The 25070-nt window shown below is 40.8% G+C and overlaps 1 protein-coding gene across 19 annotated transcripts in view; it reads left to right on the top strand.

Moving 5' to 3' along the window:
• LOC100398471 (phosphatidylinositol 3,4,5-trisphosphate 3-phosphatase TPTE2) overlaps positions 1-25070 on the top strand; it is a 112511-nt gene that overhangs the window by 71104 nt on the left and 16337 nt on the right. For 14 of the 19 annotated variants that reach the window (XM_054256808.2, XM_054256806.2, XM_054256804.2 and 11 more), the window contains 4 exons: positions 13376-13437; positions 15180-15260; positions 19106-19211; positions 21344-21435. In XM_054256808.2, the coding sequence (XP_054112783.2) occupies positions 13376-13437; positions 15180-15260; positions 19106-19211; positions 21344-21435 (341 nt within the window). Of the gene's footprint in view, positions 1-12342; positions 12613-13375; positions 13438-15179; positions 15261-19105; positions 19212-21343; positions 21436-25070 lie in introns of those variants that run through there. The other 5 variants (XR_013536224.1, XM_078375328.1, XM_054256816.2 and 2 more) reach the window with 3 other exon arrangements.

The raw sequence follows: 25070 nt of genomic DNA, 5'->3' as shown, positions 1-25070 counted from the left end.
TTGTGGTGAGAACTTTTAAAATCTACTCTCTCAGCAATTTTTAAGTCTACATTATTATTAACTGTGGTCACTATGTTGTACGATAAGTTTCCTGAACTTACTCGTCTTATCTAACTGAAATTCTGCATCCTTTAACCAACATCTCGGGCCGGGTGCGGTGGCTCATGCATGTAATCCCAGTACTTTGGGAGGCCTAGGTGGATGGATCACCTGAGGTCAGGAGTTCAAGACCAGCCTGGCCGACATGGTGAAACCCTATATCTACTAAAAATACAAAAAATTAGCTGGTTGTGGTGGTATACGCCTGTAATACCAGCTACTCGGGAGCCAGAGGCAGGAGAATTGCTTGATTACCGGAGGTAGAGTTTGCAGTGAGCTGAGATTGCACCATTACACTCCAGTCTGGGCAACAAGAACAAAACTCCATCTCAAAAAATAATAATAATAAAATAAAAAACAACATCTCCACAATCCCCTCACTTTTGTCCCCCCAGTCCCTGGTAACCACCCTTCTACTCTCTGCTTCTATGAATTTGACTTTCTTAGATTCCACATGCAGGATTTGTCTTTTTATGCAGGGCTTATTTCACTTAGCATAACATTCTCCAGGTTCATCCATATTATCTCAAGTGACAGGATATCTTCTAAGGCTGAGTAGTATGCCCTTATGTATATATACCGTATATTCTTTATCCATTCATCCATAGATGACATTTAGATTGACTCCATAGCTTGGCTATTGTAAATAATGCTGCAGTGAAGATGGGAGTGCAGATTTCATTTCCTTTGGATGTATACACAGAAGTGGAATCTCCACATCTTATGGTAGTTATATTTCTGTTTTTGTTTTTGTTTTTTTGAGGAATCTCTCTGCTGTTTTTTATAATAACTACTAATTTACATTCACACCAACAGTATACAAGGGTGTTCTCTTTTCTCTACATTCTTGCCAACTCTTCTTTTGTCTTTTTGTTTATGACCATCCTAACAGGTATGAAAATATTTCTTTGTGATTTTAATTTGCTTTTCCTCTGATGGTTAATGATGTTTAACATTTTTTCACATACCTCTTGGCCATTTGTATGTCTTCTTTTGGGAAATATTTTTTCAGGTTCTTTGCCCATTTTCTAGAGAAGTAACTTGTTCTCTTGCTATTGTGTTGTTTGAGTTCCTTTTATAAAAAAAATATTAACCTGTTATCTAATGTAAGCTTTGCAGATATTTTCTCCCATTCTGTAGGTTGCCTCTTTATAATTGTTTCCTTTGCTGTGCAAATGCTTTTTAGTTTGACACAATATCATTTGCCTGTTTTTTTTTTTTGTTGTTGTTGCCTATGGTTTTCAGTCATATCCAAAAAATCTTGGTCCAGACCAATGTCAAGAAGATTTTTTCCTATATTTTACCTAGTCGTTTTCCAGTTTCAGGTTTCACAGCTAAGCGTTTACTTTGAGTTGACTTTTTGTGTATGGGGTGAGATAGGGTGCAAGTTCACTCTTCCAAAAGTAAATATCCAGTTTCCCCAGTATCGTTTATTGAAGAGACTGTTCTTTCCCCATCATGGATTCGTGACACCTTTGTTGAAGATCAGCTGACTATAAATGCATGGATTTATTCTGGGCTTTCTATTCTGTTCCATTGGACTGTAATGTCTGTTTTTGTTCCAGTAATATTTAAGGTTGTTCTTATATTTTGTGAGAATCTTTTAGATTAAGGGAGCCAACAGAGATGCAATTTCAAAAATTATACTGGAATTTTGATAGTGTAATGATAAAAAGAAATTGACATTGGTGGGGTTAAAATGGGGGGAAGAAGCCATTTGTAAATCCAATCAATTTAAGTTTAGGTGGATTTTCTCTCATTCAGGTGTAGGCTTTAAATAATTATCTAAGCATATTTCACAATTTTTAACATAAAGAATTACATTTTTAGTGGACTCTGAATTAATTTTTATATCAAATTCCAGGAAAATATAACACTGTAAACTGACATATAACTCAGTAAAATCAAGTTTTAGTCTTATTGACTAGTTTCAAGCCCATTAGTTAATATACATGTTCTGTGTTTAGCTATAGATTAGTTAATATACAGGCTCGGGCCTGCCTTGCTAAGTTGGAGAAGTTCTCCTGGATAATATCCTGAAGAGTGTTTTCCAACTTTGTTTCATTCTCCCTGTTACTTTCAGGTACACCAATCAGATGTAGATTTGGTCTTTTCATATAATCCCATATTTCTTGGAAGCTTTGTTCATTTATTTCTACTCTTTTTTCTCTAATCTTGCCTTCTTGCTTTATTTCAATGAGTTGATATTCAATCTCTGATATCATTTCTTCCACTTGATTGATTTGGCTATTGAAACTTGTGTATGTAGCTGGGCATGGTGGCTCATGCCTGTAATCCCAGCACTTTGGGAGGCCAAGGTGGGCAGATCACAAGGTCAGGAATTTGAGACCAGCCTGGCCAATATAATGAAACCCTGTCTTTATTAAAAATACAAAAAATTAGCCGGGTGTGGTGGTGGGCACCTGTAATCCAAGCTACTTGGGAGGCTAAAGCAGGAGAATCACTTGAACCTGGAAGGCAGAGGTTGCAGTGAGCCAAGACTGTGCCGTTGCACTCCAGCCCGGGAGACAGTGAGAGACTGTCTCAAAAAAACAAAACAATATAAGAAACTTGAGTATGTGCTCCCCTCCCTGTGTCCATGTGTTTTCATTATTCAACACCTGCCTATGAGTGAGAACATGCGGTATTTCATTTTCTATTCTTATGTCAGTTTGCTGAGAATGATGTTCTCCAGGTTCATCTGTGTCCCTACAAAGGACACGAACTCATCGTTTTTGATTGCTACATAATATTCCATGGTGTATATGTGCCACGTTTTCCCAGTCCAGTCTATCATCGATGGGCATTTGGGTTGATTCCAGGTCTTTGCTATTGTAAACAGTGCTGCAATTCATTTGTATGTGTCCTTATAGTAGAACAATTTATAGTCTTTTGGATATATACCCAGTAATGGGATTGCTGGGTCAAATGGAATTTCTATTTCTAGGTCCTTGAGGAATCGCCACACTGTCTTCCACAATGGTTGAACTAATTTACACTCCCACCAGCAGTGTAGAAGTGTTCCTATTTCTCCACATCCTCTCCAGCATCTGTTGTCTCCAGATTTTTTAATGATCGCCATTCTAACTGGCCTGAGATGGTATCTCAATGTAGTTTTGATTTGCATTTCTCTAATGACCAGTGATGATGAGCATTTTTTCATGTTTTTCAGCCTAATCTATGTCTTCTTTTGTAAAGTGTCTGTTCATATCCTTTGCCCATTTTTGAATGGGCTTGTTTTTTTCTTGTAAATCTGTTTTAGTTCTTTGTAAATTCTGGATATCAGCCCTTTGTCAGATGAGTAAACTGCAAAATTTTTTTCCCATTCTGTTGGTTGCTGATTCACTGTAATGACTGTTTCTTTCGCCATGCAGAAGCTGTGGAGTTTGATTAGGTTCCACTTGTCTATTTTGGCTTTTGTTGCCAATGCTTTTGGTGTTTTGGTCATGAAGTCCTTGCCTACGCCTATGTTCTGAATGGTTGTGCCTAGATTTTCTTCTAGGGATTTTATGGTGTTAGGTCTTATGTTTAAGTCTTTAATTCACCTGGATTTAATTTTAGTGCAAGGTGTCAGGAAGGGGTCCAGTTTCTGCTTTCTGCACATGGCTAGCCAGTTTTCCCAACACCATTTATTAAACAGAGAATCCTTTCCCCATTGCTTGTTTTTGTCAGGTTTATCAGAGATTGTATGGTTGTAGATATGTTGTATTGCCTCTGAGGCCTCTGTTCTGTTCCATTGGTCTATATCTCTGTTTTGGTACCAGTACCATACTGTTTTGATTACTGTAGCCTTGTAGTATAGTTTGAAGTTCAGTAATGTGATGCCTCCCACTGTGTTCATTTTACTTAGAATTGACTTGGCTATGCGGGCTCTCTTTTGGTTCCATATGAAGTTTAAGGTGGTTTTTTCCAGTTCTGTGAAGAGGGTCATTGGTAGCTTGATGGGGATAGTATTGAATCTGTAAATTTCTTTGGGCAGTATGGCCATTTTCACAGTATTGATTCTTCCTAACCATGAACATGGAATGTTCTCCATCTGTTTGTGTCCTCTCTTATTTTGTTGAGCAGTGGTTTGTAGTTCTCCTTGAAGAGGTCCCTTACGTTCCTTGTAAGTTGTATTCCTAGGTATTTTATTCTCTTTGTAGCAATTGTGAATGGCAGTTTGTTCTTGATTTGGCTCTCTTTAAGTCTGTTATTAGTGTATAGGAATGCTTGTGATTTTTGCACATTGATTTTGTATCCTGAGACTTTGCTGAAGTTGCTTATCAGTTTCAGGAGTTTTTGGGCTGAGATGATGGGGTCTTCTAGATATACTATCATGTCGTCTGCAAATAGAGACAATTTGGCTTTCTTTTTTCCTGTTTGAATATGCTTTATTTCTTTTTCTTGCCTAACTGCTCTGGCTAGAACTTCCAGTACTATATTGAATAGGAGTGGTGACAGAGGGCATCCTTGTCTAGTGCCAGATTTCAAAGGGAATGCTTCCAGTTTTTGCCCATTCAGTAGGATATTGGCTGTTGGTTTGTCATAAATGGCTTTTATTATTTTGAGATACGTTCCATCACTACAGAGTTTATTGAGGGTTTTTAGCATAAAGTGCTGTTGAATTTTGTCAAAGGCCTTCTCTGAGTCAATTGAGATAATCATGTGGTTTTTGTTTTTGGTTCTGTTTATGTGGTGAATTACGTTTATAGACTTGCATATGTTGAACCAGGCTTGCATCCCCGGCATGAATCCTACTTGATCATGGTGGATAAGCTTTTTGATGTGCTGTTGCAATCGGCTTGCCAGTATTTTATTGAAGATTTTTGCATCTATATTCATCATGGATATTGGCCTGAAGTTTTGTTTTCTTGTTGGATCTCTGCTGGGTTTTGGTATCAGGATGATGTTGGTCTCATAAAATGATTCGGGAAGGATTCCCTCTTTTTGGATTATTTGGAATAGTTTCAGAAGGAATGGTACCAGCTCCTCTTTGTGTGTCTGGTAGAATTCGGTTGTGAACCCATCTGGACTTGGGCTTTTTTTGTGTGGTAAGCTCTTAATTGCTGCCTCAACTTCAGATCTTGTTATTGGTCTATTCATGGTTTTGACTTCTTCCAGGTTTAGGCTTGGGAGGATGCAAGTGTCCAGGAATTTATTTATTTTTTTCCAGGTCTACTAGTTTATGTGCATAGAGGTGTTTGTAATATTCTCTGATGATGGTGTGAATTTCTGTGGGATCTGTGGTGATTTCCCCTTTATCATTTTTTATTGCATCTATTTGGTAATTCTCTCTCTCTCTCTTTTTTTTTTAAATTAATCTGGCTAGTGGTCTGTCTATTTTGTTGATCTTTTCAAAAAACCAGCTCCTGGATTTCATTCATTTTTTTGAAGGATTTTTTTTGTGTCTCTATCTCCTTCCATTCTGCTCTGATCTTAGTTATTTCTTGTCATCTGCTAGGTTTTGAGTTTTTTTGATGTTGCTCCTCTAGCTCTTTCAATTTTGACAATAGGGTGTCAATTTTGGATCTCTCCTGTCTTCTTGTGTGGGCACTTATTGCTATATATTTTCCTCTAGAGACTGCTTTAAATGTGTCCCAGAGATTCTGGTATGTTGTGTCTTCATTCTTGTTGGTTTCGAAGAATTTCTTTATTTCTGTCTTCATTTCATTGTTTATCCAGTCTACATTCAAGAGCCAGTTGTTCAGTTTCCATGAAGCTGTGTGGTTCTGAGTTAGTTCCTGAATTCCGAATTCTAACTTGATTGCACTATGGTCTGAGAGACTGTTTGTTATGATTTCCGTTCTTTTACATTTGCTGAGGAGTGATTTACTTCCAATTATGTGGTCAATTTTAGAGTAGTTGTGATGTGGTGCTGAGAAGAATGTCTATTCTGTGGATTTGGGGTGGAGAGTTCTGTAAATGTCTATCAGGTTTGCTTGTTCCAGGTCTGAGTTCAAGTCCTGGATATCCTTGTTAATTTTGGTTGATCTGTCTAATATCGACAGTGGAGTGTTAAAGTCTCCCACTATTATTGTGTGGCAGTCTAAGTCTCTTTGTAAGTCATTAAGAACTTGCCTTATGTATCTGGGTGCCCCTGTATTGGGTCCGTATATATTTAGGATCATTAGCTCTTCTTGTTGCATCGATCCTTTTACCATTATGTAATGTCCTTCTTTGTCTCTTTTGATCTTTGTTGCTTTAAAGTCTATTTTATCAGAGATGAGAATTGTAACTTCTGCTTTTTTTTTTTCTCTCCATTTGCTTGGTAAATCTTCCTTCATTTCTTTATTTTGAGCCTTTCCGGATACTGCATGTGAGATGGCTTTCCCGGATACAGCACACCGATGGGTTTTGGCTTTTTTTTTTATTTTATTTTTATATGGGATTACAGGCATGCGCCACCATGCCCAGCTAATTTTTTGTATTTTTAGTAGAGATGGCGTTTCACCATGTTGACCAGTATGGTCTCTATCTTTTGAACTCATGATCCACCTGCCTCAGCCTCCCAAAGTGCTGGGATTACAGGTGTGAGCCACAGCACCCGGCGGGTTTTTGCTTTTTAACCAATTTGCCAGTCTGTGTCTTTTGATTGGTGCATTTAGCCCATTTACATTTAGGGTTAATATTGTTATGTGTGAATTTGATACTGCCATTTTGATGCTAGCTGGCTGTTTTGCCTGTTAGTTGATGCAGATTCTTCATTTTGTTGATGCTCTTTACCATTTCGTATGTTTTTGGAGTGGCTGGTACTGGTTGTTCCTTTCTATGTTTAGTGCCTCTTTCAGGAGCTCTTGTAAAGCAGGCCTGGTGGTGACAAAATCTCTGAATACTTGCTTGTTCGCAAAGGATTTTATTTTTTCCTCACTTATGAAGCTTAGTTTGGCTGGATATGAAATTCTGGGTTGAAAGTTCTTTTCTTTAAGGATGTTGAATATTGGCCCCCACTCTCTTCTGGCTTGTAGGGTTTCTGCCGAGAGATCTGCTGTGAGTCTGATGGGCTTCCCTTTGTGGGTAACCCGACCTTTCTCTCTGGCTGCCCTTAGCATTTTCTCCTTCATTTCAACCCTGGTGAATCTGACGATTATGTGCCTTGGGGTTGCTCTTCTTGAGGAATATCTTTGTGGTGTCCTCTGTATTTTCTGGACTTGAATATTGGCCTGCCTTGCTAGTTTGGGAAGTTTTCGTGGAAAATATCCTGAAGAGTATTTTCCAGCTAGGATTCATTCTCTTTGTCACATTCAGTTACACCTATCAAACGTAGATTAGGTCTCTTCACATAGTCCCACATTTCTTGGAGACTTTGTTCATTCCTTTTTGCACTTTTTTTCTCTAATCTTGCCTTCTCATTTTATATCATTGAGTTGATCTTTGACCTCTGATATCCTTTCTTCTGCTTGGTCAATTCGGCTGTTGAGACTTGTGCATGCTTCGCAAAGTTCTCGTGTTGTGTTTTTCAGCTCCTTCAATTCACTCATATTCATCTCTAAGTTGTCTATTCTTGTTATCATTTTGTCAAATCTTTTTTCAAGGTTCTCAGTTTCTTTGCATTGAGTTAGAACATGTTCTTTTAGCTCACGGAAGTTTCTCATTACCCACCTCCTGAAGTCTGATTCTGTCATTTCATCACATTCATTCTCCATCCAGCTTTGTTCCCTTGCTGGTGAGGAGTTGTGATCTTTTGTAGGAGGAGAGGTGTTCTCATTTCAGGTGTTTTCCTCCTTTTTGCGCTGGTTCTTCCCATCTTTGTAGATTTATCCACCTGTCGTCTGTGTAGTTGCTGATTTTCAGATTGGGTCTCTGAGTGGATGTCCAGATTATTGATGATGAAGTTATTTCTGTTTCTTAGTTGTCCTTCTAACAGTCTGGCCCCTCTGCTGTAGGACTGCTGAGGTCCACTCCAGGCCCTGCTTGCCTGGGGGTCAACTGCAGCAGCTGCAGAACAGTAAGGGTTGCTACCAGATTCTTCTTCTGCTATTTTTGTCCCAGAATGATGCCCGACAAATATCAGTCTGATCAGTCCTTTGTGATGTGACTCTTTGGATATACAGGGGTCAGGGAGCTGCCTGAGGAGACAGTCTGTTCTTTATAGGAGCTCAGGTGCTGAGCTGTGAGCTCTGTTGTTTATTCAGAGCTGCTAGGCAGGTACGTTTAGGTCTCCTGCAGCAGAACTCATAAACCGCCTTTTTTTCCCCAGGTGCTCTGTCCCAGGGCATTAGGGCTTTATTTATGAGTATCCCTTGTACTGCTGCCTTTTATTTCAGGGCTGCCCTGCCCAGCAAGGAGGCAGCCTAGTCACTGTCTGCCTGCAGAGGCTTTGCTGAGCTGCTGTGGGCTCCACCCTGCTGCCATGTGAACTTCCCTGCAGTCCTGTTTATATGGTTGTGGTTAGAACTGCCTTGGCAATGGTGGTCAGCCTCTGTAATGGCAAGCTCTCTCTGTTATGGCGGGTTGCCTCGGCAACGGTGGGTTGCCTTGGCAACAGCAGGCTGCCTCAGCAATGGTGGATTACCTGCGTAGAAGTGGATTGCCTCGGTAATGGTGGATGCCCCTCCCCCACAGAGCTGGGCCATCCCAGGTTCAGCTGTGCTTGCTGTGAAACTCTCAATTTCGAGACTTTCCAATTGCTATTTTTGCTGTTGTTGTTGTTGTTGTTGTGGGACCTGCCGAGCCTGATCACCTGGCTCCCTGCCTCAGAGCCCCCCTTTTTTTTAAGTTGAACGGTTGACTCTCTCCCAAGTGTTCCAGTCGCCTGCTGAAAGGGCGCGGGAACCTTTGTGATTTCCCATGTGGGGACCCACTGTGCCAGCTGAAACAATGGTGCTGCCTGGGAATCTCCTGGCCTGGCTCCCTGTTTCAGACCCCTGTTTAATCAGATGAATGGGCAAATCTGCCTTCTTGGAGCTCCAATTGCCAGCTTAAAAGGCAAATTAAAGTCCAGCGTATTTTGTATGGAGAACCGCTGTGCCAGAGCGCCGGCAAAACAGCCATGCCGGCCAAAACAGCCATGCCGGCCAAAACAGCCACACTGGCGACCCGTGGGACTCCTCTGCCTGGGAATCTCCTGGTCTGTGGGCAATAAGGATCCATGTGGAAATGCGGTTTCCACTCACCCTCTGTGCTTTCACTGGGAGCTCCAATCCTGAGCTGCTCCTAAAGGGCCATCTTGGATCTTCCTCAAACTTCTTAAATTAATTTTTGTATTTCTAGTAGACAGGGGATTTCAGCATATTGGCCAGGCTGGTCTTGAATTCCTGACCTAGAGATCTGCCCACCTTGGCCTCCCAAAGTGCTGGGATTACAGACATGAGCCACCAAACCCAACCAATTCATATGTTTTTAAATTATGGCTTCAATTTTGGAGCTTGGTATTTGTCTGGTCAGGGTTTCACTTTCTTTTTGATTCAATCTTGGGAGGTTCTGTGTTTTCAGGAATTTATTCATTTCCTCTAGATCATCTAGTGTATGTGCATAGAGGTGTTCATAATAGTCTCAGAGGACAGTTTATATTTCTGTGAGACTGGTTGTAATGTCACCTTTGTCATTTCTGATTGTGCTTATTTCGATCTTCTTTATTTTTGTTAATTTGGCTAGCAGTCTATTGATTTTGTTTGTCTTTTCAAAGAATCAACTTTTGTTTTTTTAAAATTTTTTTTATTGCATTTTAGGTTTTGGTGTACATGTGAAGAACATGTAAGATTGTTGCATAGGTACACATATGGCAGTGTGTTTTGCTGCCTTCCTCTCCATCACCTATATCTGGCATTTCTCCCCATGTTATCCCTCTCCAACTCCCCACCCTCCACTGTCCCTCCCCTATTTTCCCCCCCACAGATCCCAGTGTGTGATGTTCCCTCCCTGTGTCATTTCTTTGATTCTTTGTTGTGATTTAGGGGTCTCAATTTTGTTCAGTTTCCTCTTATTTTAGTTATTTTTTTTCTTCTGCTAGGTTTGGGGTTCTTGTTTTTCTGGTTTCTCTAGGTATGATATTTACATCATTAATTTGAGATTTTAATAGCTTTTTGAAGTACACATTTAGCACTATAAACTTTCCTGTTACACTTTTTTTGCTGCATCTCAGAGATTTTATGTTGTGTTTCTGTTTTATTTCAAATAATTTTTTTTATTTCTGCCTTAATTTTGTCATTTACCCAAAAGTCATACAGGAGCAAGTTGCTTAATTTACATGTAATTGTGTGGTTTTTAGAGATCTTCCTGGTATTGGTTTTTTTATTCAACTGTGGTCCAAAAGAATGGTTGATATGATTTTGATTTTTTAAAATTTATTGGGGCTTGCTTCATGGTAGAACATGTGGTTGATTTTGGAATGTGTTTGGTGTGCAAATGAGAATAATGTATATTCTGTGGTTGATGGGTGGAGTGTTCTTTAGGTTTCTGTTAGGTCTAATTGGTCAAGTGTTGAATTTTAATGCAGAATTTCTTTGTTAGTTTTCTGTCTTAATGATCTGTTTCATGTTATTAGTGAGTGTTTAAGTTCCCTAACTATTGTTGTGTGGCTAAGTCTTTTCATAGGTCTAGAAGTATCTGTTTTATTAACCTGGGTGAGCCAATGTTGGGTGCATATATATTTAGGATAGTTAAGGCTTCTTGGTGAATTGAACTCCTTATCATTATGTAATGCCCTTCTTTGTCCTTTTTTACTATTGTTGATTTAAAGCCTGTTTTACAAAACGCTCTTTTTTACGTTTTGTTTGTATGATAAATCTTTCTTCAACCCTTTACTTTGAACCTGTTGGTGTTGTTACATGTGAGATGGTCTCTTAAAGACAGCAGACAGATGGGATTTGTTTTTTTAATCCAACTTGCCATTCTGTGACTTTTCAGTGGTGTGTTTAAACCATTTATATTCAAGGTTAATATTGACATGTGAGCTTTTCACCCTATCATGAAATTGTTTGCTGGTTGCTTTGTACTTTCTATTGTGTGGTTGTTTTATAGGGTCTGTGAGCTATGTACTTGTGTGTTTTTATGATAGCAAGTAGCATTCTTTCATTTCTATGTTTAGAGCTACCGTGGGTATCTCTTGTAAGACTGGTCTAGTGGTCATGAATTTTTTTGGCACTTGCTTCTCTGGAAAATGTTTTTATTTCTCCTTCACTCATGAAGCTCAGCTTGGCAGGATATGAATCTTTTGATTATAATTTATTTTATTTAAGAATTCTGAAAATAGACCCCCTAATCTCTTTTGGCTTGTAAGGTTTCTGCAGAGAAGTCTGCTGTTTCCTGATGGGGCTCCCTTTGTATGTGATCTGGCCTTTTTCTCTAGTATCTTTAGGATGTTTTCTTTGTCAGTGACCTTGGACAGTCTGGTAAGTATATGCCTTGGTAATGTTCATTTTTAATAGTATCTTGCAGGTGCCATCTAGCTTTATTGTAGCTAGATGTCTACCTTTCTAACAAGATTGAATAAATTTTCTTGAATTAGTCTATCAAATATGTTTTCCAGGTTGTTCTCTTTTTCTCCTTCTCTCAAGGAAATGCCAGTAATTCGTAGGGTTGGTCACTACATAATCTCATATTTCTTCACTTTTTAAAATTCTTTTTCCTTTATTTTTGCCTGATGGGATTAGCTCAAAAGACCAGCTTTCAAGCTCTGAAATTGTGTTTTCTACTTGTTTTAGTCTATTGATAAAGCTTTCAGTTGTATTTTGAAATTCCTTAAGTGAGTTTTTTTAATTTCAGAAGTTCTGATTGATTTCTTATTAAGATGTTGATCTCTTCCTTCATTTCCTGGATTGATTTAGAAGTTTCTTTTTGTTGATTTCAACCTTGAATCTCGTTGAGCTTCCTTGCAACTCGTGCTTTGGATTCTTTATTATCATTTCTGAGTTTTCATTTTGGTAGAAAGCATTGCCAGAGAGCTAGTGTGATCTTTTGGTGGTGTCACTACATTCAGATTTCTCAGGGTGCCCGAATTCTTGCACTGGTCCTTCTCATCTGGAGACACTAGCATTTTTTCTTTTTCTTTCCTTTCCTATGATATTATTATTTTTGTTGTTGTTGTTCGTTTGTTTGTTTGTTTTCTTCTTTCCCTTTTCCTCCCCCCTAGGGGGGTGTGACTGTAGAGCTTGCTAGGTAGGGTCTTTCGGCTTTGCTTCTGTAGCCCTATGCACTTCTGTCAGCAGGTTTTATATATACCTACAAGCCAGTAGATGGTGCCATGGGTAAGAGCTGGCTGTGGCCAGTGCTGCCGGTTGTGTACTTGATCCTTATCTATTGGGAGGAACTCTCTCTTGCCTCAGGCAATAGGCTGATTTCCTGAGTAGACATTAATCTAAACTCCCTCCTCAGCCCTAGGGATAGTGGGGTTGTGGGGACAAGATGGGTGCAGCCAGATTCGGAAGGTCCCTTAAAGTTATCCTGCTTTCAGTCCAGATTTGGAAAAATGCCTGCAACTTTTTCCTGTGTCTTTCCCTCACAAAGTCTCCAAGTCTCTCCTCAAATTAGCCCCAGGACTTGTGAGAAACAGTGCTCTTCCTCTGCCTGCGTTGCTTGGATCCCAGTGGAAAGGTAAGACAGAGGGTTGCTGTCTCCCTCTCTCACATACTGAGGCTTCACTTACTTTTATCAGTCGAATGCTGTCATGTGGGCGTTTGTCTGCATTGTCCTCCCCAGGATCTGGGGTGTCCTTCATAATTCCAGGGAATTGCCATTTTCTTTCTTGAATTAAAGCTCACAGAGTTGATCTTTACGTACTTGCTTGCTATTTCCAAATGATTGAGGCATGCTAAAAGCCTGTAATCTGCCATCTTGAAAAAAACATTCTTGCATTCTTAAGAAAAATGGCACTTGATATTTATATATGGTATTTCTACATTGCTGAATTCACTTTGAAAATATATGTATATTTTAAAATCTACATTTATATGTGAGGCTGGTCTAAAGTTATCTTTTCTTCTACTGTATTTGTGCAATTTTGGAATCAGTTACATTAGTGTACTAAATGAATTAGGAGTTTTTCTTTTTAACTGTTATCCAAAAAAGGTTATAAAAGACAGGACTTACTGCTTTCTTACGGATTTGGTAAATACTTCATCACGTCTGTTTGTAGAGAGGCGGCGAGAAATATTTTTACTATAAATGTAATTTGTGTACTTTTCACCTGTGAGGAGGAGGTTGCAGTGGGCCAAGATTGTGCCACTGCACCCCAGCTTGGGTGACATAGCAAGACTCTGTCTCAAAAAAAAAAAAGAAAGAAAATCAACTTAAAATGAACTCCTTGAATATTTCTGAGTGTATTTTTTTATATCTTGAACAAACATTTCTTTTCTAGGAAGAACTGGAACAATGGTTTGTGCCTGTCTTATTGCTTCTGAAACATTTTTAACTGCAAAGGTATGAAAGATGTTACTACAAACTTTGTCTTATGATGATTGGTTTGCTAGTTCTGAAACATCACTGGTAGGAACGTTAGTCATGGTGTAATTGGAGAAGCAGTTTTTAGAAAGTGTGTTTTTGATACTTTCTTGTTTAACATGCACTAGTTAGTAGATGACTGAAGAACCTCTTGCCAGGACTAGAGTGAAGTCAGTGAGGCGCAGACTTTAATGGAATGCTAGCAATTGCAAGAATTTAACGCGATAATTTTGACACGATATTGTAACAGTAAAAATTAATGCACAACGTCTATGATATATACAATATGAACATTTTAAATAAAGACAAGACCTGATGGGGCTGGATTAAGGTGAGGGGAGTAAAGCTATATTACACAGATACAAAAACATTCAGTAACCAAGATGCTTCTCTCACCTCACCTGACCCTGCTTTTACTCCTGCTGGTACCACACGTCTTCCTTCCTCCTGAGAATAATATCGAGCTTAATTAGATAAATTCTCCAAAGAGCCTTGGCCATCCTCACAACTCTTAGATAGATAAAAGGCAACTGAAAACAAAGCCTCTCCTCAATGCTTAGTCAATACATGTGGAGTCTGACATCTAGAAATTTCTGATAAGACAGGGTGGGATGTTTCTACTAAAAGCAAAGTTCGCAGTCATTTTTCTTTGTGCCATTTTCTTGCTGAGACGCTACATTTCCAGCAGCTCTGCTCGAGTTGTTTGGCATTCAGTCTAGGGAAGAAGTGGTGGTTATGCCCAGTGCCCAGCACTCCAATTCCACCACCTTTGGTTTTTCTAATATAAGGCACACATTTTGGAAATGGATGTGCTGGGATGGTGTTTTCAAGCTATGGATCATGATTTATCAGCGAGTTGTAAAATAAAGTTACTGGGTTGTGAGTAACATCTTTTAAAAATAAAATGGAGTAAAGCAGAATAGAAAATATCAAAAAGTTTAAGTATTTGTGTGTGTGTGTGTGTGTGTGTGTGTGTGTGTCTCCTAGGTTATTAATGTGACTTGCAGCTTAAAAAAACAAAAGGTTTGAAAGTCATTGACAGTCATTGATCCAGAGCCCTGGACTGAGAACCAGGGACTTGTATTCCAGGCCTGTGCTGCCGCTAACTGGCTGCAGCGTCTCCATGGCAGATTGCTTGGTTTTCTTTTGGTCTCAGTGTTCTCATTTGTGATATGGAAAGAAGGGTTAGACCATATGATTTCTAAGGTCTTTCCAGCTCTAAAATTTTATGAATTTACGAATCCTTGAATGAGAGAAGTCCTTGATGTGGCTGTGTTAATTTTGTTATTTTGGGTAGCCTCTGCCCGAAGATCACTGCGCCAGGCACCATGGCTCATGCCTGTAATCCCAGCACTTTGGGAGGCAGAGGCAGGCGGATCTCTTGAGGTCAGGAGTTCATACGCAGCCTGGCCAACATGGCAAAACCCCTGTCTCTACTAAAAATATGAAAAATTAGCTGGGCATGGCGGTACACACTTGTAGTCCCAGCTACTCAGGAGGCTGAGGCAGTAGAATCGCTTGAACCCAGGAGGCAGAGGTTGCAGTGAGCTGAGATCCTGCCACTGCACTCCAGCCTGGGTGACAGAGCAAGACTCTACCCAAAAAAAAAAAAAAATCAATGACTTTAGGAAAGAAGGTGGCCATAGAAACACGAAGGGTACCTAATACAGGAAAGGAAAAAGTGCAGATGAACTGTGGTTTGATTATACCCTTTTTTGTAGGAAAGCCTGTGTTACTTTGGAGAAAGGCGAACAGATAAAACCAACAGCACTAAATTTCAGGGAGTTGAAACTCCTTCTCAGGTAAGTTTTCTTTTTAAAAGGGAGAGTTTTTCTAGGGGAGTGGGTTAAGATTGCCACGTGTTATCTGGTTTATTTTAGACTCTTTTCCTTTGGTGATCAGGCAGCAGCAGTCGGGCACCCTGCACAGGCCTTGGTCCCTCCCTGAGGCTGAGGGTCCTGCTTCAGGAGCTGCCCACAGGTTGGGGGCTCTGGCTTCTCCTTAGAGCACCTGCTTTCTATTCCATACTGATTATTGTTTACGGAGCTCAGAAATTGATTATTCTCCCAAAGCAGGAAGGTCCAGTACCTAAGGCTCCAGGACCCTGAAGTTTATCTAAAATCACCAGCCTTTGATTTCAATGTAAAAAAGATACAAGTCTTTCACAAACCCTTACTAGGCCAATTCAACCTTTGCAGAATATCACAAAGACTGTTTCTGGATAACTCCCCTTTGTATGTGTGTGTGTGTCTTTTCTGTGTGTTTTGGGGGAGGTGTATTTTAAAATAGAAAGTAAAGGGGAAATAAACTTTCCAAAAACCCTTTTACATCCCAGACAGTATTGCACTTTTACAGGTCTCATTTAATACCCATAACACCAATATGAAATATACGCTGTTACTCCATTTTTTCTTTTAAAAACATTTCATTATGGAAAATTTTAATCATATACAGAAGTCCAGAGAATCATACAGTATATCCCCATAGAGTCATGACATTGCAGCAACCGTTATTTCAGCCTGCAACGAGCCGCGTTTCCCGTTGTTTTCCCACTCCGGTCACACCCCGAACCCCACTCTCCACTCTTGCTTTCCCTAAACCTGGGTTATTTTATTTTATTTTATTTTTGAGACGGAGTTTCGTTCTTGTTACCCAGGCTGGAGTGCAATGGCGCGATCTCGGCTCACCGCAACCTCCGCCTCCTGGGTTCAGGCAATTCTCCTGCCTCAGCCTCCTGAGTAGCTGGGATTACAGGCATGGGCCACCATGCCCAGCTAATTTTTTGTATTTTTAGTAGAGACGGCGTTTCGCCATGTTGACCAGGATGGTCTTGATCTCTCGACCTCGTGATCCACCTGTCTTGGCCTCTCAAAGTGCTGGGATTATAGGCTTGAGCCACCGCGCCCGGCCTAAACCTGGGTTATTTTAAAGCAAATTTCAGTCGTCAGATCATTTTATCCCACAAGTATTTTAGTATGACATTTAAGTACTCTTAACCACCAAAAACCCTTAATACCTTTTAATCATATCTAAAAATATTATACCTTAAAAATCCTTAATATCAAATTTGTAGTCCATGTTTGTTTCCAAAATGGTCTTAAAATCTTTGAAAATGTAGTTTGTTTCAATCAGAAAATTCAAACAAGGTCCACACATTTCACTTGCTTTCTGTGTCTCGTAAGTCTCTTTTAAGAATCTAAGTTGATAGATTTCTCACCATTTTTTGTTGCTTGTACTTTGTTTATTGCAGAAACCAGGATGTTTATCCTATAGCATTTACTACGTTCTAAGCTTGGCTGAACTATCCTAGGAGTTACGCACTCACTGTCTTATTTAATATTCTCAGTTACTTTATCAGCAGACACTACTATGATGCTCGTCTTATAAATTAGAAAACTGAGGTCCAGAGAGTAACTTTTGGACTAAGGATTGAAATCTAGATGTCAGACTCTGAAGCGCATGCTATGCACAGCTTCTCATTTTTATTGTCTTTCTATATTGCCCCTCAAACTGAAGTGAGACTGGGTTGGGAATTCTTAAACAGACTTGGATATGGCTGTAAATGAGTTTTTCTTTAAGTGGTAGGAGCTGAGTAAGTACTCGGCCCTGTCCGAACACTGTAACTACTGATCCTCAACCTGTAGTTTGGGCCCAAAGAACTCAGCCTTATCCACTGATACTTTTTTTCCACATCTAAGCCAAAAAACAAAACAAAGATAGTCACAGATCTAAGCTAAAAGTAATAGGTGAATTTACTGAAGTGCAGCCCTAATCATGCCACTTCCGTGCTCAAAATCCATTCTACGTCCCTGCTGCCAACGGCAATAAACAGAACGTTTCACCTGGCACTCCAGAGCCACAGTCTGACTTCTCTGCTGTGTGCATGCCACACCCCACGCTCTAACACATTTTGACTGTGTGCTGTTTCCCAGCCTGTGGACACTTGATACCCTCATGCCACTGCTCATGCCCCTTTTCCTGGAGTCCCTTTGCCTTCTCAGCCTGAAGTCGTCTCTTGCTCTTTCAATTCTTAAAGCCTTTTGTGTTTCCCTTCAGGACTATGTCACTTTGCATTATCCTCTAGCTATGTGAAGTGGTGACTTCTGTATCCCCTTTAAAGGCAAGGTCCATGGCTTACCCATCTTTCCCTACTTTTCTCACAATATCTTCTTTGTTTTTAGTGAGTGCCCCCTATGTGTTGGTTGTATTAATTTCTACTACAAGTTCATGTTGTTTTAAGTTATAGGGGAAGGAAGCAGGGGAGCAAAAGCCATTTAGGAGAAGGTTGAGAATCTGGTGGCAGGAGCCAAGGGGATGTTAGATGGAGCGCCTTCAACAGCTCTACCCACGCATCTCCCCATCCCCAGTTCTTTTACACTTATGCATAGTTTCCCCAACTTTAGTGCAGAACTAGCACACCAAAGGCTGCAACTGAATCTCTTCCAATTCACTGAGAAAGCAACACAGGGACTCAGCTGCAGTTTGAGAGCTGTGTTGGCAAGACCTCAGGAGAGAGTACCCTCTGTATCTGGTGGTGATTCTCAGACACCATCACGTTCTGATGCTGCATTGTGGGCCATTCTGCTGAGTACATCTACTCCTAAGTTAAGAGCTTTCATGAGCCTTCCTCATGGCTGGCCCTTTTTAAAGGAAAGTATGGCAGTTAGTGACTTTAGTGAACATTTCCCAATGGATAAGGAAGAGTCTGTGAATCTGAGTCTTTTTTTTCGGACAAAGTCTCACTTTGTCACCTAGACTGGAGTACAGTGGTGCAATCTCAGCTCACTGTAACCTCAACCTCTTGGGTTCAAGCGATTCTCCTGCCTCAGCTTCCTGAGTAGCTGGGATTACAGGTGCCCACCACCACGCATGGCTAATTTTTGTATCTTTAGTAGAGACAGGGTCACCCTGTTGGTCAGGCTCATCTCAAACTCCTGACCTCAAGTGATCCACCCACCTCGGCCTCCCAAAGTGCTGGGATTACAGGCACGAGCCACTGCGCCTGGCAGACTTTTGAATTTTGAACCAGTTGATTCAGTACCAAAGCTCTTCAACAACTTTGAGGAAAATTCAAGGAGAGCCATTGTGAACACCTTACCCCAGGGAAAGGACAAGGCTAAGAGAATCCCAGGGCTTCCTTGTGAAGACAGAACTGGGGAAATGGAAAGTGAAGAAATTCTAGCTGTCAGAAACGAGAGAAGAATGACATGAAATCTGCTACTGAGGTGTGGAGGTATTCCTCTTGAGTTTCCACATACACCATTCTCTCATGCCGGGAAGCTGCTCTCCACCAAAGCACGAAGCTTCCTCTAACTCAGTCACCACTAAGCTTCTATCTGCGCACCGATGATGCTATAACTGTTCTGTTGTTGGTTCTGGTTAGTTGCCCTCTCGACCATAAGCAGCCTATAAACTCGACCTGGCTTCACCCTTGTTACTTCCCTACAGCGCTTAATTCAGTATTTTTCCCCCAAGGTATATAGTCGTGAGGCAACCTCCCTAAAAATGTCTAGTTATAAAACGGCATCAGTAAACATTTCCTTAATTACTTACTCCCCTTAACAAGCTTTATACAAAAAAAAAAAAAAGGAATGTTGACTTTAGACTTTTCATCTCCACTTAAAGTGAGGCGTCCATTGCTTTTCAGAATAGATATGTTGGATACTTTGCACAAGTGAAATACCACTACAACTGGAATGTCCCTCCTGAAAGGATACTCTTTATAAAACGATTCATTATTTATTCGCTCCATGGTAAGTACTTTATGTATAATTGAAGAATTGGGCAGGAGGGCCAATGTTCCTGCCCTGGGAGGGTTTTGCTCATAGCTATATATACAGATGATCCTAACTCATACTTGTTTTTGAAGTCTTGCTCTGTTGCCCAGGCTGGAGTGCCAGTGGTGCGATTTCGGCTCACTGCAGCCTCTGCCTCAGCCTCCTGGGTAGCTGGGATTACGGGCACATGCCACTCTGCCCAGCTAATTTTTGTATTTTTGGTAGAGACAGGGTTTCACCATGTTGGCCAGGCTGGTCTTAGAACTCCTGACCTCAGCTAATCTGCCCACCTCAGCCTCCCAAAGTGCTAGGATTACAGGTGTGAGCCACCACACCTGGCTGTACCTGTCTTTTTATGAACTCTTCATCACGTATGCTGCTCCTCCTGCAATTGCCTGTTGATTGCGGGCCCTCAGATGCTCTTTACTTTCTCTTTTCCATCACTAATTTGGGGGGCTTCATCCCCTTCCCATCTCTTCTGTTCTCATTGCTCCTCTGGTCACAACGTAGGGTGGACTTTTCAGGGTAGAGTGAGCCTCTGAGGAGGGAGGAGGGTGACCCATGTGCCCTCAAGACTCGTATTTCTCATAACCACCGCTAGTTCAGAGTTTGTCCTGATGGAGGTGTCTCCATATCATATCATGTTCTCATCTTCCTTCAGAGGCATATTTTTTTCTCATCACCCTGGGCTCTTCCTTTCCCCTCTGTCGTCCATCTGTAACCCTCTCACTCCCAGCTTTCACTCAGGGAAGGTGGGAAAGCAGGATCGGTCTGTGTGGAGGGGACCCACTCCCACTGCCAGAGAGGTAGCAGGGAGGTGATGCTTCTGCACCCCGAAAGCAAACCTCTTGTATCAGCCAGCTTGTGGTCACCTGAGGTGGCGCCAGTGTTGGCTGTTATGGATGCCATGGTGCCAGGATACTGGTGTCCACACAGACATTTTTAGCCTTCTGAGTTTAGTTCTACATTTCACCGATTTCTGGTAGACATCAATAGAAATTCTGCATCTGGAATGGGGAAGAGGGAACTAAGACAAGAAACTGTGATTTCTAATGACAAATGAATATCATGGTGTCTGTGAAAACAAAATTAAATGAAAACAAGCAGCATATGAGACGAGCAGTCAAGAATCATTAATACACTAGTTTATTAAAATATTTGTTTTAATTCTCTACCTTTAGTTTTGTGCATATTTAAATTAAAATTAATATAGAGTTGAGAGGAAAGCAATAAAAAATTAATTGGCTGAGAAAGCAAGTCTTTGAGGACATGCTAAAGGAATTGGGTCATTTGAGTTGGAAAAAAAGGGGCGGAAGAGCCTTTGTCTGTCAATATACACTGAACACCATGGGAGCTTTTGGATGTAACTATCCTATATCTTTATAGAGGTCGCATCAGTAACTGGCCTTAAAGTAGGGCCAAAGTAGTTTAGACTACAGTATTTATTATTAAGAATCATTGTGATTAGAAGTCTGAAGAAAGCAACACATTAGCAAGAAAGGTTGCAAGTCACCTCCCCTAAATTTTTTTTTTTTTAAATTTTGAGACAGCATCTGTCTCTCTTGTCCTGTCCAGAGTGCAGTGGTGCAATCTCAGCTCACTGCAACCTCTGCCTCCCAGGTTCAAGCAATTCTCCTGTCTCAGCCTCCTCCTGAGTAGCTGGAATTACAGGCACGCGCCATCATGCCCAGCTATTTTTTGTATTTTTAGTAGAGATTGGGTTTCACCATGTTAGCCAGGCTGGTCTCAAACTCCTGATCTCAAGTAATCCACCTACCTCTGCCTCCCAAAGTGCTGGGATTACAGGCGTGAGCCACCATGTATGGTCCACCTTCCCTAAATATTTTTTCTGGAAAGATGAAGCGATGGGATTCTAAGTCTTTGAAGCTGATTGTATGTGATTTTTTTTTAATCCCCTCTCTTATAAAATCTGCTTTAGAACTGGGCTTGAAGCCTTGTCTTTCAAAGACAAACTCCATGCGAGACCAAATAAGTAGCTGCTGATACATTGTTAACTTGGATAATTTTTCTCTTTTTAATCCATGATGTTAATTGGTGAGACATTTTGATCTTTGTGCTAACCAACCTAACTTTTAAATTTTATTTAGGTATTCGAACAGGCGATGAAAATGATCTAAAAGTCCAAATAGTAATGGAGAAAAGTGTTGTCTTTTCCTGTACTTCTTTAAAAAATTGTGTGGTAAGAGAAAACACGTGAATGGAAAAAATCCGATGTTTGTTTTAAGGCTGAATGTCAAACCAGCAATGTTCACCTCCCTAAACTATCACTCACTATAAAGAGATTCCATAATGCTTTCTGGTTACTGTCCAGCTTGGCATCACTGGATTTGGATGCAAACCAGAGATAAATTCACCTGTTTGTTCAAAACAGCTTTTTCAGGGTACTTTCCAGAATTTATTTCTGTTCAGCGGTGCTTTGCCTTTCACTTTTCCACGAACGCTGAGCATGTTCCCAGGAATGTATTAAAGGTTTTAATTTACATATCTGGTCATTTCTAGCCCTATTCTCTTCTTCTTGGTCATTTTATCTTTTATCCTAGAGCACTGATTCTAAAGTTTTAGTGTACATGAAAACCACCGAGGAGCTCGTAAAGGTTTACATTCCTGGTTTGTCCCTGCAGTGTATGATTTGGGAAATCTGGAATGGGGCCCAGGAATCGATAGACTTAGCAACGTCCCAAGTGATTCTAAGGCAGAGGTTCTGTGGGCTGACACTATGAGAAACAGCGCAAGAGTGAAGGAACTGGGGAGGAAACTCTTTATTCAAAGCTCAAGGACCTTGTAGTCGAAGTTCTGCTACAATGAAGAAATGCCTAAAACTGTAAACCTTTTCTGAAACAGTAAGAAAGCTTCCTTCATGGGCTAATAACCATAAACTTAGAATTCCTACTGAGGCCTTTGTCTCTGATTCTCCTATTACTAACCCTATTCCTCTCCTCTCTGCATCCCCCCACCCCTTTTTTTGGCCTCTCCCAACTGAGGGCATTCACCTGGGCCTGACCGTTGGCTTTCTGTTCTTAGCAAATGCTTTATTCTTGGTTAAGGAATGACCCATCCCCTTTAGTTAAACTATTATTTGTTAATTTATATAACAGATATTTATGAGCACCCACTGAGTTGTAGATGCAGGAGCTACAACATGAACAGTTTCCACTCCAACCGAAATGCATTAGCCAGTGAATTATCTGAATTATCAATGAGCTTTCTTTCTGCTTCTACAAATGGCACCAGCTTTCTCCCACTCCGGCTTTGGGCTTTGATTCTCTTTGCCTCGGTCCCCTAAATCCAGTTAGTTATCAATCCCTGTTGATTATGCCTTTGAAATTTTTCTGCACTCTCCTGACTTTCTGTTCTCAGGGCCACTGACTGTCCGGAACCTCATTTGCTCATGCCTAGCCTTCCACAATGGTCACCTTACCTTTCTTTCTCCTTATAAAATGGAATGTAGAGAATCCTGAAATACGCATCCTGAAATATGGCTCTCATTGTGAAAAGTTGTAGGTGGAGCAGAAGACACACTGTGTGCCCAGGTCAAAACCAGTTAACACCCTTGGCTCAATATCCTTATCTGTAAAATAAATATCACATCTCAAGTGTTGTGGGAATTAAATTGAATAATATATGCATATATATATATATAAGTTTATTGTAAACTATAAATCACCGAGTGTTAAATGTGGTAATTACCAGGCCTCTTTGTCACATAGGAAATGCCCCACCATATTCTTCAGCAGCCGCACCCTTATTGCCTTGGCTCCTGAGCTGTTAAGATATCACAGCCCTAACATAAAACCTGAGCTTATTTCTGTCAGTAGCTTGACCAGAAGACTTCATTCCAAATAAACTGGGTCATCCCTTTTGGATCTTGGAACACAACTTTAATTTCATTCGTTCGTTAGTCGGTTCTTTCTTTCTTTCCTTCCTTTCTTCCTTTCCCTTTTTTTTGCCTTGAGTCAGGGTCTCATTCTGTCACCCAGGCTGTAGCTCAGCGGCGTGGTCATGGCTCACTGCGGCCTCGACCTCCTGAGCTCAAGCAATCCCCCAGTTTGTTTATTTTTTATAGAGACTGGGTCTTGCTGTATTACCTAGGCTGGTCTCAAACCTTTGGGCTCGAGCAACCTTTCCACCTCAGCCTCACAACTTGCTGGGATTATAGGCATGAACCACATAGCCTGACCTTTTTTGTTGTTGTTTTTTAAATTTCTTTCTTTCTTTTTTTTTTTTTTTTTTTTTTGAGACGGATTTTGGTTCTCATTGCCCAAGCTGGAGTGCAATGGTGAGATCTCGGCTCACTGCAACCTCTGCCTCCCAGGTTCAAGCGATTCTCTTGCCTCAGCCTCTCGAGTAGCTGGGATTACAGGCATGTACCACCACACCTGGCTAATTTTGTATTTTTAGTAGAAAAGAGATTTCTTCACGTTGGCCAGGCTGGTCTTGAACTCCTGACCTCAGGTGATCCGCCCACCTTGGCCTCCCAAAGTGCTGGGATTACAGGCATGAGCCACAGCACCCGGCCTATTTTTCTAATTTCTACTTTGTGTTATTGCTGGTCTTTTTCCCTCTGAATGGACTAGATTCTGTTTTCGAGCTTTTCTTCCTTTATCTAAACTGTTTCATGCCCAATTCAGTTTCTACCCCCTCAATGAAATTTTCGCACTCTGCACCTCCTGTTAACTAGCCCCCAATGGTGCGTAAGAGCACACCAGCCGTCCTCATACAGGTTGGGTTATATACCATTCTACTGTTTCTTATGTGTACAGCTTCCTTAAGGAACCAACTGAGTCTGTACCTCCTTTTGTGTTTTTCACAGGGCCTAGCATAGACTTTTCTTACTGTAAAGGTGTCATTATTTATATGAGAGTAAGCCAAAAAAATAGTATAGCTTTAAAGTCATTCATTACCAAACTTGATCTGTCTGTGGTCACTCCATCCTGCAGCCTGCAGTGGTCAAGTCCAAAGATCCCATTGACAAACACAAGAGTTCTGTTAAAACATCAAGTGTTATGGACCCCGTTGTTATTTTTTAAATTTAGAAAATAAAATACCATGATGAGTTACGCATTACTTTTTGAAGGTCAATGCTAGCTTTAAAACTGAGCTTCTTAATGTATTCTCAAAAGAGGCCCCTAATGCCTGAAAACCAAATGACACACATTAAATAATATTTAATTGATAGAAAATTCAATACGTTTTAAAAGTGAGGCACTTAGGTAAGGCACTTTTAGTAGAGACAGCCAACCCCATCTCTACTAAAAACACAAAAATTAGCTGGGTGTGGTGGTGCACGCTTGTAGTCCCAGCTGCTTAGGAGGCTGAGGTAGGAGAATCGTTGAACCTGGAAGGCAGAGGTTGCAGTGAGCAGAGATCACACCACTACACTCCAGCCTGGCAACAGAGCAAGACTCCATCTCCAAAAAAAAAAAAAAAAAAAAGAAAAGAAAGAAAGAAAAGGAAAGTGCCTCATGATAACCCTTAAACATGTTGGCCCTTAAAAAATGTAAACAACAGGCAGGACATGGTGGCTCATGCCTGTAATCCCAGCGTTTTGAGAAGCCCAGGTGGGCAGATCCCTTGAGGCCAGGAGTTCAAGACCAGCCTGGCCAATACAGTGAAACCCCATCTCTACTAAAAATACAAAAATTAGCTGGTTGTGGTGGCATGCACCTATAGTCCCAGCTACTCGGGAGGCTGAGGCACAAGAATCACTTGAACCTGCGAGTCAGAGGTTGCAGTGAGCTGAGATCATGCCAGTGCACTTCAGCCTGGGTGACAGTGAGACTCTGTCTCGGGAAAAAAAAAAAAATACACACACAC

This window comes from Callithrix jacchus, chromosome 5 (genome assembly GCF_049354715.1).
Source record: "Callithrix jacchus isolate 240 chromosome 5, calJac240_pri, whole genome shotgun sequence".
NCBI classification, from domain to species: domain Eukaryota; kingdom Metazoa; phylum Chordata; class Mammalia; order Primates; family Cebidae; genus Callithrix; species Callithrix jacchus.
This window is presented reverse-complemented; position numbering and strand designations above follow the sequence as displayed.